This window comes from Rattus norvegicus, chromosome 9 (assembly GCF_021556685.1).
Source record: "Rattus norvegicus strain SHRSP/BbbUtx chromosome 9, alternate assembly SHRSP_T2T, whole genome shotgun sequence".
In the NCBI taxonomy this organism is placed as follows: domain Eukaryota; kingdom Metazoa; phylum Chordata; class Mammalia; order Rodentia; family Muridae; genus Rattus; species Rattus norvegicus.
The window spans coordinates 76,620,007-76,638,699 of NC_141542.1; the positions used below are offsets into that span (position 1 = coordinate 76,620,007).

General features: G+C 43.4%; 1 protein-coding gene across 41 annotated transcripts in view; it reads right to left on the reverse strand.

Moving 5' to 3' along the window:
* Nucleotides 1-16,393, reverse strand: part of Ica1l (islet cell autoantigen 1-like) — a 58,062-nt gene extending 41,669 nt beyond the window's left edge. For 18 of the 41 annotated variants that reach the window (XM_087566221.1, XM_087566209.1, XM_087566217.1 and 15 more), the window contains exon 1: nt 16,301-16,387. Coding sequence is in view for 12 of the 41 variants with exons in the window: in XM_087566198.1 (XP_087422324.1) it covers nt 16,033-16,081 (49 nt within the window). In the remaining 29 variants the exon portion in view is untranslated. 41 annotated transcript variants of the gene reach the window in all.
* Between the last annotated feature and the right edge of the window lie 2,300 nt (nt 16,394-18,693).

The following is an 18,693-nucleotide window of genomic DNA, read 5'->3' on the forward strand; positions in this document are numbered from 1 at the left end:
TCTTTTGGATATATGCCCAAGAGAGGTATAGCTGGATCCTCAGGCAGTTCAATGTCCAATTTTCTGAGGAACCTCCAGACTGATTTCCAGAATGGTTGTACCAGTCCGCAATCCCACCAACAATGGAGGAGTGTTCCTCTTTCTCCGCATCCTCGCCAGCATCTGCTGTCACTTGAGTTTTTGATCTTAGCCATTCTCACTGGTGTGAGGTGAAATCTCAGGGTTGTTTTGATTTGCATTTCCCTTATGACTAAAGATGTTGAACATTTCTTTAGGTGTTTCTTACCCATTCGGCATTCCTCAGCTGTGAATTATTTGTTTAGCTCTGAACCCCATCTTTAATAGGGTCTCCCTGCGGAGGGAACCCCATTTTTTAATAGGGTCTCCTTTAATATTTGTCTCCCTGCGGTCTAACTTCTTGAGTTCTTTGTATATTTTGGATATAAGGCCTCTATCAGTTGTAGGATTGGTAAAGATCTTTTCCCAATCTGTTGGTTGCCGTTTTGTCCTAACCACAGTGTCCTTTGCCTTACAGAAGCTTTGCAGTTTTATGAGATCCCATTTGTCGATTCTTGATCTTAGAGCATGAGCCATTGGTGTTTTGTTCAGGAAATTTTTTCCAGTGCCCATGTGTTCCAGATGCTTCCCTAGTTTTTCTTCTATTAGTTTGAGTGTATCTGGTTTGATGTGGAGGTCCTTGATCCACTTGGACTTAAGCTTTGTACAGGGTGATAAGCATGGATCGATCTGCATTCTTCTACATGTTGACCTCCAGTTGAACCAGCACCATTTGCTTTTTTCCATTTGATGGTTTTGGCTCCTTTGTCAAAAATCAAGTGCCCATAGGTATGTGGGTTCACTTCTGGGTCTTCAATTCTATTCCATTGGTCTATCTGTCTGTCTCTGTACCAATACCATGCAGTTTTTATCACTATTGCTCTGTAATACTGCTTGAGTTCAGGGATAGTGATTCCCCCTGAAGTCCTTTTATTGTTGAGGATAATTTTAGCTATCCTGGGTTTTTTGTTATTCCAGATGAATTTGCAAATTGTTCTAACTCTTTGAAGAATTGGATTGGTATTTTGATGGGGATTGCATTGAATCTGTAGATCGCTTTTGGTAAAATGGCCATTTTTACTATATTAATCCTGCCAATCCATGAGCATGGGAGATCTTTCCATCTTCTGAGGACTTCTTCAATTTCTTTCTTCAGAGTCTTGAAGTTCTTATTGTACAAATCTTTTACTTGCTTGGTTAAAGTCACACCGAGGTACTTTATTTTTTTTTTTTTTTGGTTCTTTTTTTTTTCGGAGCTGGGGACCGAACCCAGGGCCTTGCGCTTCCCAGGCAAGCGCTCTACCACTGAGCTAAATCCCCAACCCCACCGAGGTACTTTATATTTTTTGGGTCTATTATGAAGGGTGTCGTTTCCCTAATTTCTTTCTCGGCTTGTTTCTCTTTTGTGTAGAGGAAGGCTACTGATTTATTTGAGTTAATTTTATACCCAGCCACTTTGCTGAAGTTGTCTATCAGCTTTAGTAGTTCTCTGGTGGAACTTTTGGGATCACTTAAATATGCTATCATATCATCTGCAAAAAGTGATATTTTGACCTCTTCTTTTCTGATCTGTATCCCCTTGACCTCCTTTTGTTGTCTGATTGCTATGGCTAGAACTTCAAGAACTATATTGAATAAGTAGGGAGAGAGTGGGCAGCCTTGTCTAGTCCTTGATTTTAGTGGGATTGCTTCAAGTTTCTCTCCATTTAGTTTAATGTTAGCAACTGGTTTGCTGTATAGGCTTTTACTATGTTTAGGTATGGGCCTTGAATTCCTATTCTCCAGGACTTTTATCATGAAGGGGTGTTGAATTATGTCAAATGCTTTCTCAGCATCTAATGAAATGATCATGTGGTTTTGTTCTTTCAGTTTGTTTATATAATGGATCACGTTGATGGTTTTCCGTATATTAAACCATCCCTGCATGCCTGGGATGAAGCCTACTTGGTCATGGTGGATGATTGTCTTGATGTGCTCTTGGATTCGGTTTGCCAGAATTTTATTGAGTATTTTTGCGTCGATATTCATAAGGGAAATTGGTCTGAAGTTCTCTTTCTTTGTTGGGTCTTTGTGTGGTTTAGGTATAAGAGTAATTGTGGCTTCATAGAAGGAATTCGGTAGTGATCCATCTGTTTCAATTTTGGGGAATAGTTTGGATAATATTGGTACGAGGTCTTCTATGAAGGTCTGATAGAATTCTGCACTAAACCCGTCTGGACCTGGGCTCTTTTTGGTTGGGAGACCTTTAATGACTGCTTCTATTTCCTTAGGAGTCATGGGGTTGTTTAACTGGTTTATCTGTTCCTCATTTAACTTCAGTACCTGGTATCTGTCTAGGAAATTGTCCATTTCCTGCAGATTTTCAAGTTTTGTTGAATAAAGGTTTTTATAGTAAGATCTGATGATTTTTTGAATTTCCTCTGAATCTGTAGTTATGTCTCCCTTTTCATTTCTGATTTTGTTAATTTGGATACATTCTCTGTGTCCTCTCGTTAGTCTGGCTAAGGGTTTATCTATCTTGTTGATTTTCTCAAAGAACCAACTTTTGGTTCTGTTGATTCTTTCTATGGTCCTTTTTGTTTCTACTTGGTTGATTTCAGCTCTGAGTTTGATTATTTCCTGCCTTCTACTCCTCCTGGGTGTATTTGCTTCTTTTTGTTCTAGAGATTTTAGGTGTGCTGTCAAGCTGCTGACATATGCTCTTTCCTGTTTCTTTCTGCAGGCACTCAGTGCTGTGAGTTTTCCTCTTAGCACAGCTTTCATTGTGTCCCGTAAGTTTGGGTATGTTGTACCTTCATTTTCATTAAATTCTAAAAAGTCTTTAATTTCTTTATTTCTTCCTTGACCAGGTTATCATTGAGTAGAGCATTGTTCAATTTTCACGTATATGTGGGCATTCTTCCCTTATTGTTATTGAAGACCAGTTTTAGGCTGTGGTGGTCCGATAGCACGCATGGGATTATTTCTATCTTTCTGTACCTGTTGAGGCCCGTTTTTTGACCAATTATATGGTCAATTTTGGAGAAAGTACCATGAGGAGCTGAGAAGAAGGTATATCCTTTTGCTTTAGGGTAGAATGTTCTATAAATATCTGTTAAGTCCATTTGGCTCATGACTTCTCTTAGTCTGTTTACGTCTCTGTTTAATTTCTGTTTCCATGATCTGTCCATTGATGAGAGTGGGGTGTTGGTCTCCTACTATTATTGTGTGAGGTGCAAGGTGTGTTTTGAGCTTTAGTAAGGTTTCTTTTACGTATGTAGGTGCCCTTGTATTTGGGGCATAGATATTTAGGATTGAGAGTTCATCTTGGTGGATTTTTCCTTTGATGAATATGAAGTGTCCTTCCTTATCTTTTTTGATGACTTTTAGTTGGAAATTGATTTTATTTGATATTAGAATGGCTACTCCAGCTTGCTTCTTCTGACCATTTGCTTGGAAAGTTGTTTTCCAGCCTTTCACTCTGAGGTAGTGTCTGTCTTTTTCTCTGAGGTGTGTTTCCTGTAGGCAGCAGAATGCAGGGTCCTTGTTGCGTATCCAGTTTGTTAATCTATGTCTTTTTATTGGGGAGTTGAGGCCATTGATGTTGAGAGATATTAAGGAATAGTGATTATTGCTTCCTGTTATATTCATATTTGGATGTGAGGTTATGTTTGTGTGCTTTTCTTCTCTTTGTTTTGTTGCCAAGACGATTAGTTTCTTGTTTCTTTAGGGTATAGCTTGCCTCTTTATGTTGGGCTTTACCATTTATTATCCTTTGTAGTGCTGGATTTGTAGAAAGATATTGTGTAAATTTGGTTTTGTCATGGAATATCTTGGTTTCTCCATCTATGTTAATTGAGAGTTTTGCAGGATACAGTAACCTGGGCTGGCATTTGTGTTCTCTTAGGGTCTGTATGACATCTGTCCAGGATCTTCTGGCTTTCATAGTTTCTGGCAAAAAGTCTGGTGTAATTCTGATAGGTCTGCCTTTATATGTTACTTGACCTTTTTCCCTTACTGCTTTTAATATTCTTTCTTTATTTTGTGCGTTTGGTGTTTTGACTATTATGTGACGGGAGGTGTTTCTTTTCTGGTCCAATCTATTTGGAGTTCTGTAGGTTTCTTGTATGCCTATGGGTATCTCTTTTTTTAGGTTAGGGAAGTTTTCTTCTATGATTTTGTTGAAGATATTTACTGGTTCTTTGAGCTGGGAGTCTTCACTCTCTTCTATACCTATTATCCTTAGGTTTGATCTTCTCATTGAGTCCTGGATTTCCTGTATGTTTTGGACCAGTAGCTTTTTCCGCTTTACATTATCTTTGACAGTTGAGTCAATGATTTCTATGGAATCTTCTGCTCCTGAGATTCTCTCTTCCATCTCTTGTATTCTGTTGGTGAAGCTTGTATCTACAGCTCCTTGTCTCTTCTTTTGGTTTTCTATGTCCAGGGTTGTTTCCATGTGTTCTTTCTTGATTGCTTCTATTTCCATTTTTAATTCCTTCAACTGTTTGATTGTGTTTTCCTGGAATTCTTTCAGGGATTTTTGTGACTCCTCTCTATGGGCTTCTACTTGTTTATTTACGTTTTCCTGGAATTCTTTCAGGGATTTTTGTGATTCCTCTCTGTAGGCTTCTACTTGTTCTCTAAGGGAGTTCTTCACGTCTTTCTTGAAGTCCTCCAGCATCATGATCAAATATGATTTTGAAACTAGATCTTGCTTTTCTGGTGTGTTTGGATATTCCGTGTTTGCTTTGGTGGGAGAATTGGGCTCCGATGATGCCATGTAGTCTTGGTTTCTGTTGCTTGGGTTCCTGTGCTTGCCTCTCGCCATCAGATTATCTCTGGTGTTACTTTGTTCTGCTATTTCTGACAGTGGCTAGACTGTCATATAAGCCTGTGTGTCAGGAGTGCTGTAGACCTGTTTTCCTGTTTTCTTTCAGCCAGTTATGGGGACAGAGTGTTCTGCTTTCGGGCATGTAGCTTTTCCTATCTACAGGCCTTCAGCTGTTCCTGTGGGCCTGTGTCTGGTGTTCACCAGGCAGGTCACTTGCAGAAGAAAAGTTGGTCTTACCTGTGGTCCCAAGGCTCAAGTTTGCTTGTGGGGTGCTGCCCATGAGCTCTCCGCGGCGGCAGCAACCAGGAAGATCTGCGTCGCCGTTTCCGGGAGCCTCCGTGCACCAGGGTTCCAGATGGCGTTTGGCGTTTTCCTCTGGTGTCAGAGATGTGTGCAGAGTGCAGTCTCTTCTGGTTTCCCAGGTGTGTCTGCCTCTCTGAAGGTTTAGCTCTCCCTCCCACAGGATTTGGGTGCAGAGAACTGTTTATCCGGTCTGTCCCTTCAGATTATGGCGGTGTCTCAGGTGCAGCGGTCCTGCCGCTCCTGGGCCCTCCCCCACGGGAACCCAGGGGCCGTATACAGTTTCCTCTTGGGCCAGGGATGTGGGCAGGGGTGGGCAGTGTTGGTGGTCTCTTCCGCTCTGCAGCCTCAGGAGTGCCCACCTGACCAGGCGGTGAGGTCTCTCTCCCATGGGGTTTGGGAGCAGAGAGCTGCTGCGGGCCGGGATCTGCGGGTGTGGGACTCCCGGTAAACACAGGGAGTGCCCGGTCCTAGAGGAATTTTGCCTCTGTGTGTCCCGAGTTCACCAGGCAGGTCTCTTGCAGCAGAAAAGTTGGTCTTACCTGTGGTCCCGAGGCTCAAGTTTGCTCGCAGGGTGCTGCCCACGGGCTCTCTGCGGAGGCAGCAACCAGGAAGATCTGCGCCGCCGTTTCTGGGAGCCTCCGTGCACCAGGGTTCCAGATGGCGTTTGGTGTTTTCCTCTGGCGTCAGAGATGTGTGCAGAGTGCAGTCTCTTCTGGTTTCCCAGGCGTGTCTGCCTGTCTGAAGGTTTAGCTCTCCCTCCCACGGGATTTGGGTGCAGAGAACTGTTTATCCGGTAGATCCCTTCAGGTTCTAGCCAAAAGTATTGTTTTTATAAAGAGACTTCACTCTGTAGCTCAGGCTGATCTGGAGATCCTAACTCACTATGTAGATCAAGTTGGCTTTGAACTCATGGTGAAGTTCCTGCCTCAACATCCTGGGTGTTGAGATAACACAAGAACCACCAGTCCTGGATAAGAAAACTTACACTGAAAAACAATGACTGTGGGCAGTGGCAGAGTCCACCTTTAACTCCAGCACTCAGGAGGCAGAGGCAGGAAGATCTCTGTGAGCTGGAGGCCTCTACAGGGTGAGCTCCAGGACAGCTAGGGCTACACAGAGAACCCTTTCCTGGGTGGGAATGAGGAGGAAGAAAATAAAAACACAATGAAACAAAAATACAGATAGGAGGTGGGTTTTCAATAAAATAGCAAAGTTAAGTAAAATACAAAGCGTGGTGGTGGTGGTGGTGGTGGTGGTGCACACCTTTAGTCCAGGCACCTATGAGACAGATGCAGGCAAATCTCTAGAGGCCAGTATGGTCTACAGAGCAGGTTCCAGGACAGCCAGAGCTACACAGAGAAACCCTGTCTCAGAAGGGGAAAAAAGCTATACTTAAAGATACTGAAAAGAAAAATCGACCAAACCAAACCATATTAACCCATAATTCTAAATTTATGAAACTGTTAAAAATAAGCCATTGTGGGAGTGCATACCTGAAACAACAGGACTAAGAGGCTGAGGCAGGAATATTATAAATTCTAGGCTATCCTGGGATACACAGAGACAAGGTCTTAAAATAAGAAAAATGAAAACATTTTAATATATAAAGCTCAGAATGAGTGGTTAAGGTTCTTTCAGAAATGCAAGCTAACAGGCTGGAGAGATGGCTCAGCGGTTAAGAGCCCCGACTGCTCTTCCAGAGGTCCTGAGTTCAATTCCCAGCAACCACATGGTGGCTCACAACCATCTGTAAAGAGATCCGATGCCCTCTTCTGGTGTATCTGAAGACAGCTACAGTGTACTTATATATAATAAATAAATAAATCTTTAAAAAAAAATGCTAGCTAGTGAGAGTATTTGGTGTGTGTGTGTGTGTGTGTGTGTGTGTGTGTGTGTGTGTTCAAGTGTGCATGTGCCCTGGTACACATGGAGGTTAGAGGACAACTTGTAGGAGCTGGTCTTCCTCTCCTGTGTTTCCCAGGATGCAAATTAGGTTGTTAGGCTTGGGGTGGAGCCCTTACCTGCTGAGCCACCATGCTGGTCCCAGATGACTTTTAATTTCTTTAGAGAATGGCCATTTCTCCCTTGCCCAAGGGAGAACTCAGCTAGTCTTTGGCTAGCTATTGCATGTGTGCAAAAGAACGACTAATTATCTATTATCGTTAGCCCATAGATCTTCAGGGAAAACAGACTATCTTATTCACAGCATGAATATTCTATGAATATGCTAGTTTCTCTATTTTGCTTTCCATCAAAAAAATTATCATTTTGTCTTCCAGGAATACTAAAATCTCTCATGTTCCCAGGGTGCCTCTGGCATGTGCTGCCTTGAGCACATATGTGTTGTTTGTTTTGCTTTGATTATGCACTTGCCTCAGTATCATCTCAGTAACTAGGAAGGAAGATTGGGGCGCGAATTATTAATCCTGGCATTTTTAAGTACAAAGTTTATTATTTATGTTTTTGGCAGTTAGGGGTTGGTGAGCTAATGCTGCTTGTATTCTAATGCTAATTTTGGGCCCCCAAGACTGGTTGCCCCAGAGACAGAGTCCACATGTAGATGCTGAGTACCCCAAGTTATTTCTGATTGGTGAATAAAGATGCCAACATCTAAGCTGGGCAGAAGAGACATAGGTGGGGTTTAGGTTTTGAGAGCTTTGGGTTGGTAGAAGAAGGGGCAGGGGGAGGAAGAAGAAGCCACCATAGGTAGGAGTCAAGAAAATGTGGCCTCAAGGGTTGACCAATTGGAATTAAGAGCAGCCCAGATGAGACACAGTAAGTAATAACTCGGGGTTATAGATAGGAAAGTAGACTCTAAAAGCATGGAAGGTAGGCAGCTGTCTAACTTTTGTAGCATTTAAGGTGTATTGTAAATATAAAGACTGTGTGTTTTTTAATCTGGGACTAAATGGTCTAAGGTGGTGTAGAAAATCAAGGTCGGGATTAATGTGGACATGTAGAATGCATGTGGTACATGTAGAAGCCCTTCTGATGCATTACCCCCAGGCCTTATCTCATATGCTTTGCTTGTCTTTGGTTCCTTGTCACATGGCTTCTTTATATGATTGTTTATGACAGAACCTGCATGAATGCTGGGAATAGTGACTTGCACCTGTAACCCCAGAACTGAGATTGGGCTAGGGCAGGCCAATCCCAGTGGTTTACTGGCTGGCTAGTCTAGCCAACTGGCAAGATCCAGAGTCATCAAGACACCCTGTCTAGAAAGGCAGAAGGCGTAGAGAAAGGCACTCAAATGTGACCTCTGGTCTCCACATATGGACATGGACATACAGGCACGCAAACACAGGTAACACTCTCTCTCTCTCTCTCTCTCTCTCTCTCTCTCTCTCTCTCTCACACACACACACACACACACACACACACACACACACACACACACACTGAGCACAAGACAATAGGCAATTCACAAATGAACTTTAAAAGTTCAATGAGTTCACAGTCAGATATACAGTTCAGTCCTGGAGATGTCAGATGAGCAATGATTTAAAAGGAAAAAATGAAATAGGTGTTATATTACATAAGTCTTTTCTCTAAAAGTAAAATATTCCACACGCAAAATATCCATATTTTAAAGCTCTGATGTCAGTAAATAAAAGTCAGATATAATAAAATATAAATCAAATGTAAGGAGACGCCCGAATCTGATATGAATGCCCTCTAATGTCATATACAGCCACTTTTACGGGAATTCTCACCACTGATTTGAAAATATGAACCTTGAAGTCACAGCGCAATCACAAGATAACAGAACAGACAACTGAAAACAGGGCCTATTTATGGTGGAAATACTTCTTTACAATTTTCCTCTGTGAGAACCTGACAGAAGAATTTATAAACGGCCTACATGCCTCAGTTGGGTAGAACCAATTCAACAAGACTTAAAGTTGGTGAATTCAGTTCTCAGCTCTTTTGGCCTCGTGGTCTACAAAGATGAAAAGCTTGGGAACTCTTCCGAAGACTTTCATCTGCAGAACCACTCTGCCTGAAGACTGCACTCAGGACACTTTCTTCCCCACCTGCTCCCTTAATAAAGAGCTGATTAAAAAAAAAAATCCATCAGTCCAAATGCTTTACTTTTAAGCTCGGCATTAAAAAGGCAAACTGTAGCGAGCACACTAAAATTCAGGGCAGCTTATGGAACGTTTAAAAGTAATTCTTGCCCAGAGGCAAGAAAGGAATGAGTATGTAGGGAAACATAGACAGGAAGCACCAGAACCATTGGGGACTGTAGCACCCAGCAGCCAAACACAGAGAGGACAATGATCTGCGCCCAGTGCCCAGCCTCAGACTCCACAGCAGCTCTTCCAAAGCCAGGTGAACAGGAAGGGCTTACTGTGGCTCTGCTCACACCATGCTCAGGCAAAGATTAAGCCAAAACAGAACGGCTCCATTCAACGATAAATAATGTACAAAACAAATAACAAGAAAAAGCAGCACTACATGAAAGAAAAAGATACAGGGCTGGGGATTTAGCTCAGTGGTAGAGCGCTTACCTAGGAAGTGCAAGGCCCTGGGTTCGGTCCCCAGCTCCGAAAAAAAGAACCAAAAAAAAAAAAAAAAAAAAAAAAAAAAAAAAAAAAAAGAAAGAAAGAAAGAAAGAAAAAGATACTACTGTAACGGTAACATTTAAAAAATCCTCTTGAGGGCTGGAGAGACGGCTCAACGGTTAAGAGCACTGACTGCTCTTCCAGAGGTCCTGAGTTCAATTCCCAGCAACCACATGGTGGCTCACAACCAACCATCTGTAATGGGATTTGTTGCCCTCTTCTGTTGTGTCTGAAGATAGCTACAGTGTACTCATATACGTAAAATAAATCTTAAAAAAATACAAGAAAAAAAAAAGAAATTGCCATGTATGAGAATAAAAAGAAAGACAAAGCAGAAACAATTCTAACAAGGAGGCTCAGATTTGTACACCAGAACTACAGAACAGTGACTTAAAAAAAGGTTCACAAAGATGAGAAGAGACCCCCAGAATCATTTCAAGATGGACAGCAGTGAACTAATGTTCTTGGAATTGACAGTGGTCCACTACTGTTGTCTACCACTGCCCACCACTGTCCATCACTGTCCATGACTGTCCATGACTGTCCACCACTGTTGTCCACTACTGTCCACTACTTTTGTCCATCAATGTCCACAACTGTAGTCCACTACTGTCCACCTCTGTCCACCACTGTTGTCCACCACTGTTGTCCACTACTGTCCACTGCAGTACATTACTGTCCACTACTGTTGTCCACCACTGTCCACCACTGTCCACTACTGTCCAACACTTGTCCACTACTATTGTCCACCACTGTCCACTACTGTCCAACACTTGTCCACTACTATTGTCCACCACTGTTCATCACTGCTGTCCACCACTGTCCACTACTGACCACAACTGTCCACTACTACTGTCCACCACTGTCTACTACTGATGTCCACTAGTGTCCACCACTGTCTACTACTGATGTCCACTACTGTTGTCCAGTACTGTTGTCCACTACTGTCTACCACTGTCCACTACTGTTGTCCACAACTGTCCAGTGCTGTCCATTACTGTCCACTACTGCTGTCCCCTCTGTCCACTTACTATCCACTACTGTCCACCACTATCCACTACTGTCCACCACTATCCACTACTGTCCATCACTATCCACTACTGTCCATCACTGTCCACTGCTGTCCATCACTGTCCACTACTGTCCATCACTGTCCACTACTGTCCACTACTGTTGTGCACCACTGCCCACTATTGTCTACCCCATCCACTGCTGTCCACCACTGTCCACTACTGTCCACCACTGCTGTCCACTACTGTTGTCCACTACTGCCCACCACTGTCTGCTACTGTTGTCCACCACTGTCCACCACTGTCCACTACTTTTGCCTACTACTGTCCACCACGTTCCACCACTCGGGAGACAGAGGCAGGCAGATCTCTGAGTTTAAGATCAGACTGGTCAGGGCTGGAGAGATGGCTCAGCGGTTAAGAGCACCCGACTGCTCTTCCAGAGGTCATGAGTTCAATTCCCAGCAACCACATGGTGGCTCACAACCATCTGTAAGGAGACCCGATGCCCTCTTCTGGTGTATCTGAAGACCACTACAGTGTACTTATATATAATAAATAAATAAATCTTAAAAAAAAAAAAAAAGATCAGACTGGTCTACAGAGCTAGTTCTAGGACAGCCAGGGCTACACAGGAAAAACCAAACCAAGACAACTGTTTTATATATATGTCCACACAACATGTAGATATAGTTAATGTTCCAAACTTAAAATTGATTACAAGGAAATTGTTGATATAGGCATGAATATATCATCTATATAGCATGCATATATATGTATATATATGTATGTATCTATATTAAAAAACCTCCAAAGATATTCACACATCACACACACACACACACACACACACACACACACACACACACACACACACACAGAGTCATACTACACTTGCTGTGGCTGTGCTGTCTAACGGGACTAAGCCTGGGTGATAGGGTCTCTATTACAGCCCTGTTTGTCGACTGTTCTAATTCCACTGCTGAAGCCACTGCCCAGGAAAGAAGGATTCTTTCACAATATTGCTGGTAAGTTGGGCACAGTAGTATGTTTCTGTTGTCCCAGCTGCTGAGGCAGGAGAATTGCTTAAGCCTGAGCAGCATAGTGACATACCATCTTATATTTGTACTGAAAAACAAAACCAAAGCTTTTTTAAAGATATTACAGTTTACTAAAACATGTCTCCACTCAAAGTCAGACTCTTCCTGCTGCCATTCTATGTCAAGCAAACATAACCAAGGAAGGAGTCATACACGTATACCTTGTGTTTATTTTAGTCACCTTTGTCAGTCTGCTGAATTCAAGAATCAGGAGTCTGTAGGACGTTCAGAGAATGCTCACGTCTCAGAGCAGTTGGCCACACCAGTGAACTGACCTTCCTTTTACACAGTGACCTCTCCCACAGCTTATTTTTCTGGCACCACTCACATTATATACAACACGTGGAATCCTATTCATCAAAGTTTATATTATCAGCCCAGCTTCCACTCAGCAGTACTCTATTGAAAGTTAAATTTAGGAGAGTCAAAGTTTACATGCACATTTTCAGCTCTGGCAGATTTTATCCCTCCCTTTCCTACTCTTTTTTCATGGTCATCAATTCTATCAGTGATGATGCAATATGAAGATTAAAAACGTCAGGTGAAAGGCTGTCAGACTGAACAAGTATACAATCCTAGCTGGCAGAAAGAGAGCTTGTATAAAAAGACTTCTATTGCTTTAAAGTTTGCTCTACAACATAGACAGTAGGCAAAGAATGATGAAGCAAGAAGGGCTATATTGATATCAAATTGATTTTGCTGATACTAAGAGAAAGAAATTGGTCAGGTAGGTGACAGGTAGAGACCTTTAAAGGGTAAGTTCTACATTCCCTTGTCAGTCAGAAGTTGATATTCTCCAGCAGTTCTGTCCTGACTGTAAGGCAGAAATGTAAATGGTAAAACCAAAGCTTTTTAAGTAGTCATTGACAACACACCTAGTCATCCAGGAGCTCTGATGGGAATTTTCAATGGAATTCATGTTGACTTCACATTTGCTAACATAGCATCCATTCTGCACCCAGTAGACCAAGGAGGCATTTCAACTTTTAAATCTTACTGTTAAAGAAGTGCACTTTATGGGGCTGGGGATTTAGCTCAGTGGTAGAGCGCTTACCTAGGAAGCGCAAGGCCCTGGGTTCGGTCCCCAGCTCCGGAAAAAAAAAAAAAAAAAAAAAAGAAGTGCACTTTATAAAGTGTAACATCCACTCCTATGACAGACCCAGGAAATTACATAATGACCTTTCCAAAAAGTCAGCGTCTCAGACACTTTGATCCAGGACTTATGAGAAGAGATCAAAGTATATTAGCTGGTGCCGGGAAGAGTTATCTTAGCTCTCAAATGACTCTGAGGTGCTCAAGACTTGGATGGAGAAGTGACTGCAGATGTGATGAGTGTAGCAAGAAAACTAGAACTGGGCATGGAGCCTGCGGCTGTAGCTGAGTTACTGCAGTCTCGTAAGGAAACAGTGGATAAGGAGTGGCTTCTTGAGACTCAGTGTCTTAGTGAAGATACAGAGGATGCTGGAGAAATAACAAAAGACTTAGGACATCACATAAGCTTAGCTGACAAGGTAGATGCAGGGCTTGAAGGGACCAGCCCTACACTGAAAAAGTGCTGTGCTACCGAGCAGTATTCGCATTGCAAGCCACAGACAAATCATTCCTAAAGCAAAGTTAACTGGCATAGCAAATTTCACCGATCTTAAAAATAACAAAAACAAACGAAAAAAATCCAAAATTGTTACAGCCACTCTAACCTCAACAACCACCACCGAATCGGTCAGGAGCCACCAAGGCAAGACTTCTCCCACCAAAACAACCACCATGGATGAAGGCTATGGTGGTAGCCCTTTTTAACCATTAATAATGTATTCTCAAATAAAAACTGCAACTTTTTAGGCAAGCTATTGCACACTTAATTAAAACAACTTTTAGGTGGGCTTGTGCATGTGTGTGTGTGTGTGTATGTGTGTGTGTGTGTGTATGTGTGTGTGTGTGTGTTTCACCCTCGATAAACCTGCCATTTAGGAGGTAAAGGCAGGAGGATCAGGAGTCCCTGTCTTGAATACTTTTTTTTTTTTTTCCTTTTTCTTTTTTTTCCGGAGCTGGGGACCGAACCCAGGGCCTTGCGCTTCCTAGGCAAGCGCTCTACCACTGAGCTAAATCCCCAACCCCTGAGTCCCTGTCTTGAAAACGACAACAAAATATTTTTTTTTACCTATTATACTACAAGAATTATATAGCTTCTTTATTGTGGTGGCTTACAACTGGACCAACAATATGTCCGACTTATGCCTGGCCAAAGGTAAGTTGGGACCATATTATCAAAATACAATTCCCAACACCATTTGCTAAAACGCTGAAATCCAGAAAAATCACAATCCCCAAGGTACAAATCTGGAAATGGTAATATAAAACCACGCATGGGCTGAGTATGTAGCTGGGTATGCTTGGAGCCCAGTTTTCATTTCCCATCACCACAAACAAGATTTTAAAAAACAAAATAAACTACCAAAAAGAAACACAACAAAATGCCAACAGTTGCTAATGTTGGCTTCTGTAAATGTTTCATTAGTTACAGTTCTTTAGCTGCCTTTTATGCGTTTTTCTTAGTGTTCTACAAATGGGCCAACAATGGTAAAATAATAAGATGTTTATAGATGGTAATTTTTTTTATTTTTTTTAAGATTTATTTATTTTATGTATGTGAGTACACTGTCACTGTCTTTAGACACACCAGAAGAGGGCATTGGATCTCATTACAGATGGTTTATGAACCACCATGTGGTTGCTGGGAATTGAACTCAGGACCTCTGGAAGAGCAGTCAGTGCTCTTAACTGCTGAGCCATCTCTCCAGCCCCGGTAATTTATTTTTAATTATAAACACTGGATCTAAACAGAAATCTGAATGTTTTATTAAAGAAAAAAGGTAAAAATTTAATGTAAGTTGATTTAAAAAAAACCCAGCTGGAAAAAAAAGGTATAATATAAATGATAAATGCAAAGGACCAATTCACCAATGGGAAAAGGGATATGGAAAAAAAGTCACTTCACTTAATGAGAATCCCCAGTTTCAGAAATGTTTTAAAGTTCTTTATACATCCCTTCTGTTGTTAAAGAATATAAAAATGATAAAAATTAAAAGAAGACATAGTGTTGAGAAAGTAAACAAGAAAAGATTTTACTCAGAGTATGTATTACAGAAAACCAGAGTTTGTTAGTATAAAACGATGGAGTGTTTTATGTTTAACATTTTGATATTTGGTCTTATTTCAGTCACTGGAATAAATGTAATTTTCACGACAAACATCTACAATGAAATCATGGACTCCTGCTTTTCCCATCAGTCTCATGTTTACGGTTTTGCCTTTTGAGCCAGGATCTCAGCACCCTTCTAAGATTACAATATTCCTCTAGCAATTAGGATTGCTGGTAACTAGACAATGCTTTGCTGTTTCCAATAGCTACACGTACAACCCATTTTGCATTATTAACGTTAAGTACAAAGAGTTCAAAGAAAACTGGTAATGTTGTGAACTGATAATACGATCTTTTAACTTTGGTCATATAAAACATATACCCGCCATTAGATCTTTAATCGGCCAATAAATGTATAATTGTAATATATAATAAATTTCCATTAAAGAATAAGGTACCTGTAGCTGCTAAATAAATATTGATGTGAAGACGATTAAAGTGATATCAATTTAAAAGACATCGCTTAAGGCAGAATCAAATAAATCAATACTTAAATATTTAGAGCCCAAACCACAAGGAAATATCATCTCCCTACAAACTATTTCAGTGACCCACAGTTGCTAACAGGTTGTATGTTTTGTGCATGAAGAACATATTTTACATGACACCACCCACCCACACGCACCGCTGGCAAGCCCACAGCTCACGAGTAAGATGCCAGGCAGGATTGTATTTCCCTTCTCTATCTTTCTTAGAGCATCAGGTATCGGCTGCCAGCATCGTCGCGCAGGTGAGGTCAGTGATCAGAGACACCTGGCCTGCTTTTCCCCAGCCGAATCCGTGCGGTGATGCTGGGGTCCCCACCTGGGAGAGGAGGCTTTGTGTACGGACACCCCGCGAGGTGACTGATGCATTCCTCACACCACTAACTATAACCGGCAGCCTTGCTTAGGTTATTTTCACCACGTCGATCCCCCAATTGGTTGGCCAGGAAGACATCCCGTAATAGGACAATAATAAAAATAAATTAAGCGCGACGTACAAAGGCGGCCAACAGGAAAGCACGCCGGGCTGTGAACGTTTGCCCCCATCCGGAGCTCCAAGGCCGGCCTCAGGCCGCGGCTTCCCCTGGAGGGAGCGCGGGAGACGCCCCCGCCGCGGAGGGGCCAGGCCCATTGAGGCCGCCGCCTGAGGCCGGCCCACCGAGAGCGCGCGGCCCGCGCCCCCGCCCGCCGTCGTCATGGGAACCAGGTTTGGCCACCGCCGCCCGCCGCCCTGGGGGAGCGGCGGGCCAGACCCCGGACGCTCACCGCGCCGCCGGAGCCGCGCCGCTCCTCGCCGCTCGGGCCGCGCCGAGCTCGTCCGCGCACCGGCCCAGCCGCCGCCCGCGAGCCCGCGCCCGCCGCGCCGGTGCGCCGAGGTGCGGGGCTTCGCGGCGGGAGATTTAAACCCGCGGCCCTGCGCGCGGCCGCTCCGCTGTGCGCGCTCCGGAGTACCTGTATCCCCCGGCGGAGGGCGCGGGCCCTGGCTGTCGCTTGCCGGTGAGAAGTGACGGACGCCAGGCGCTGAACCAGAGACCCTCGTTGAGCCGGGGCATCCGAGGTGGGTGCGCGGAAGACCGGCTTGGCCTTGCCTCCCAGCTCCCGCATTCCCCGCGCTGCCTCTGCGTCTTGTCGCCACTTTGTACTAGGGCTCAGCGCGAGGCAAATGTTCACGCGGGTCTTCACACTCATTTTTAAAGGTTTAAGAGGGACGACTGTTAATAACTGACTTCAAATGCCATATACAGAACTACAGTTCCGAGAGTGAGAGTGAATGATAAACCTGTTTTCAAGAGTAAAAAGCAAATTCTGAGCTTAAAAAAACCTCAGGGAAAAGAAATGGAAATCAGTAGAAAGGAAAATTATTACTGGTAAGGAGTAATGAACTCAAAGTGCTTTCCTTTTCAAGTTGGCGTCCAAATTCAACTTTCCTGAAGGTTTACAATATACTAATTCATGTATATGTGACATATAGGCTGGCAATGGGGGAAAAACCCCGCTTAACTCTTGGGGCAACTATCTGATGGATCATAGATAACTACATGATGTAAGGGTCCAGACTAAATATTAATTACAAAGTAGTCTGTAAAGCTTTTAAGTTTTAGACTAGAAAAGATACTTCTATAGCGGGCTGATTTGAACTAAAAATTTTAAGGTACCTTTAAATTCTTACACAGCTATTTTGGATTTCAAATAATGGACAAATACTTGAAATTATATGCAATTTTGGGACTCCCCACACCCAAGGAAAGTGTCAATAGTTTCTCCTGCTCCTCAAAGTCCAAATCCTTGAAGGAATATGAATTAGCAGGAAGCAGGTATGATTGGTCAACTGCAGTTCTCCGGATCTTTCCTAGGTCATACTGAGATGGGTAGGTGGGGCCCCAGCTCTTTCTAAGGCTCCAGAGAGCTTTTAAACAGCCTGGAGCCCAGGGCAAGGAGTTAGTGGCAGTCACAGCAATCTACTGAATGAGTCTAGCTGTCATCGAAGCAACAGGTGAGCAAAATGAAAAAGACTAAAGCCAGGCAAAAACTGATGTGGAGGACCCTCTAGTACAACCAAGGCAAGAGTGAGCTGCAGTCCAAGCTGTTGACCTTGTGTTAAAGGCCACTGGGATGGAAGCTGCAAAGTCCCTGACAGACAGCTGCAGCAGTTCCTGTAGGATGACTCGAATATCCCTCTGTCCTCCCTCCACAACAGCTGGAAGCTGACAGAAACTTCTGGGTGCCCTATAACCAGTTCAGAACCTACTTCCCTACTGGACAGGGTTAGAAAGCAACCCACTGACCTGGTTGAGAATGTATTAGATAGCTCCCCTCCAGCTCCAGGTTTTAACACTTGCACAGCTCTTCCCTGATTGACCCATTTTAAAAGTTTGGGTGTTTGTTGTTGTTTTCCTGAGACAAGGTCTCACCATTTAGTTCTGGCTATGCTGGAAACTCACTCTGCAGACCAGACTCGGTCTTCAGGAGTGTTGGAATTAAAGGGCTGGGTCACTAAGCCTGGTTGTATGCACACAGATTCAGCCAACTGGGGCCCGCCTGGCTCTATAGAGCAGAGCAGGCAAGGGCTTCTTCAGTTTTGGCAGATTGCTCTCAGAGGAAGGCTGGACTCAGGCTGGCTCAGCCAGCTCTAGATGTTCCTGGAGAAAGAATACTGTCTTCAAAGGGATCTAACCTTGGGAGGTTCATGATGCTCCAGCCTCCAGGACTTGACCTGTAGCTGCAAGGAAGCCTCCTTCCTGTCTGAGCCTTGGGATTCCACGCTATGGCTGCAGATGGGAATTCATTCAGCTGTCTTCAGCCTCCAAGTTCTGACCAGAGACAGACTCCAGCCTCTGCCTGTCTGCACACTCAAACTCAAGGTTGGCACCCCAAAGCTTAACTAGTGTTCCACCTGCAACACTGCTCTCTCAGGTGTGTTAAGAGCAAAGTCCTAACATTTGCAGCTTCTCACAGGCACCTGCAGCCTGCTGAAGGCACAGGGTTGTAGCCTCCTAGCTGACATTCTGTTGCCATCATGAATCTCAATTCCTCCTTCCGTGTTTGAACTGTTATGCCTGCATGGCAACTAAGCTCCCCTTGCTTTGCCTTAGGTATATGTCCATCCCATTGTTGGGGAGGGCAAGGCAAGAGTTTGTCAGAAAACTCTCAGTATTGTC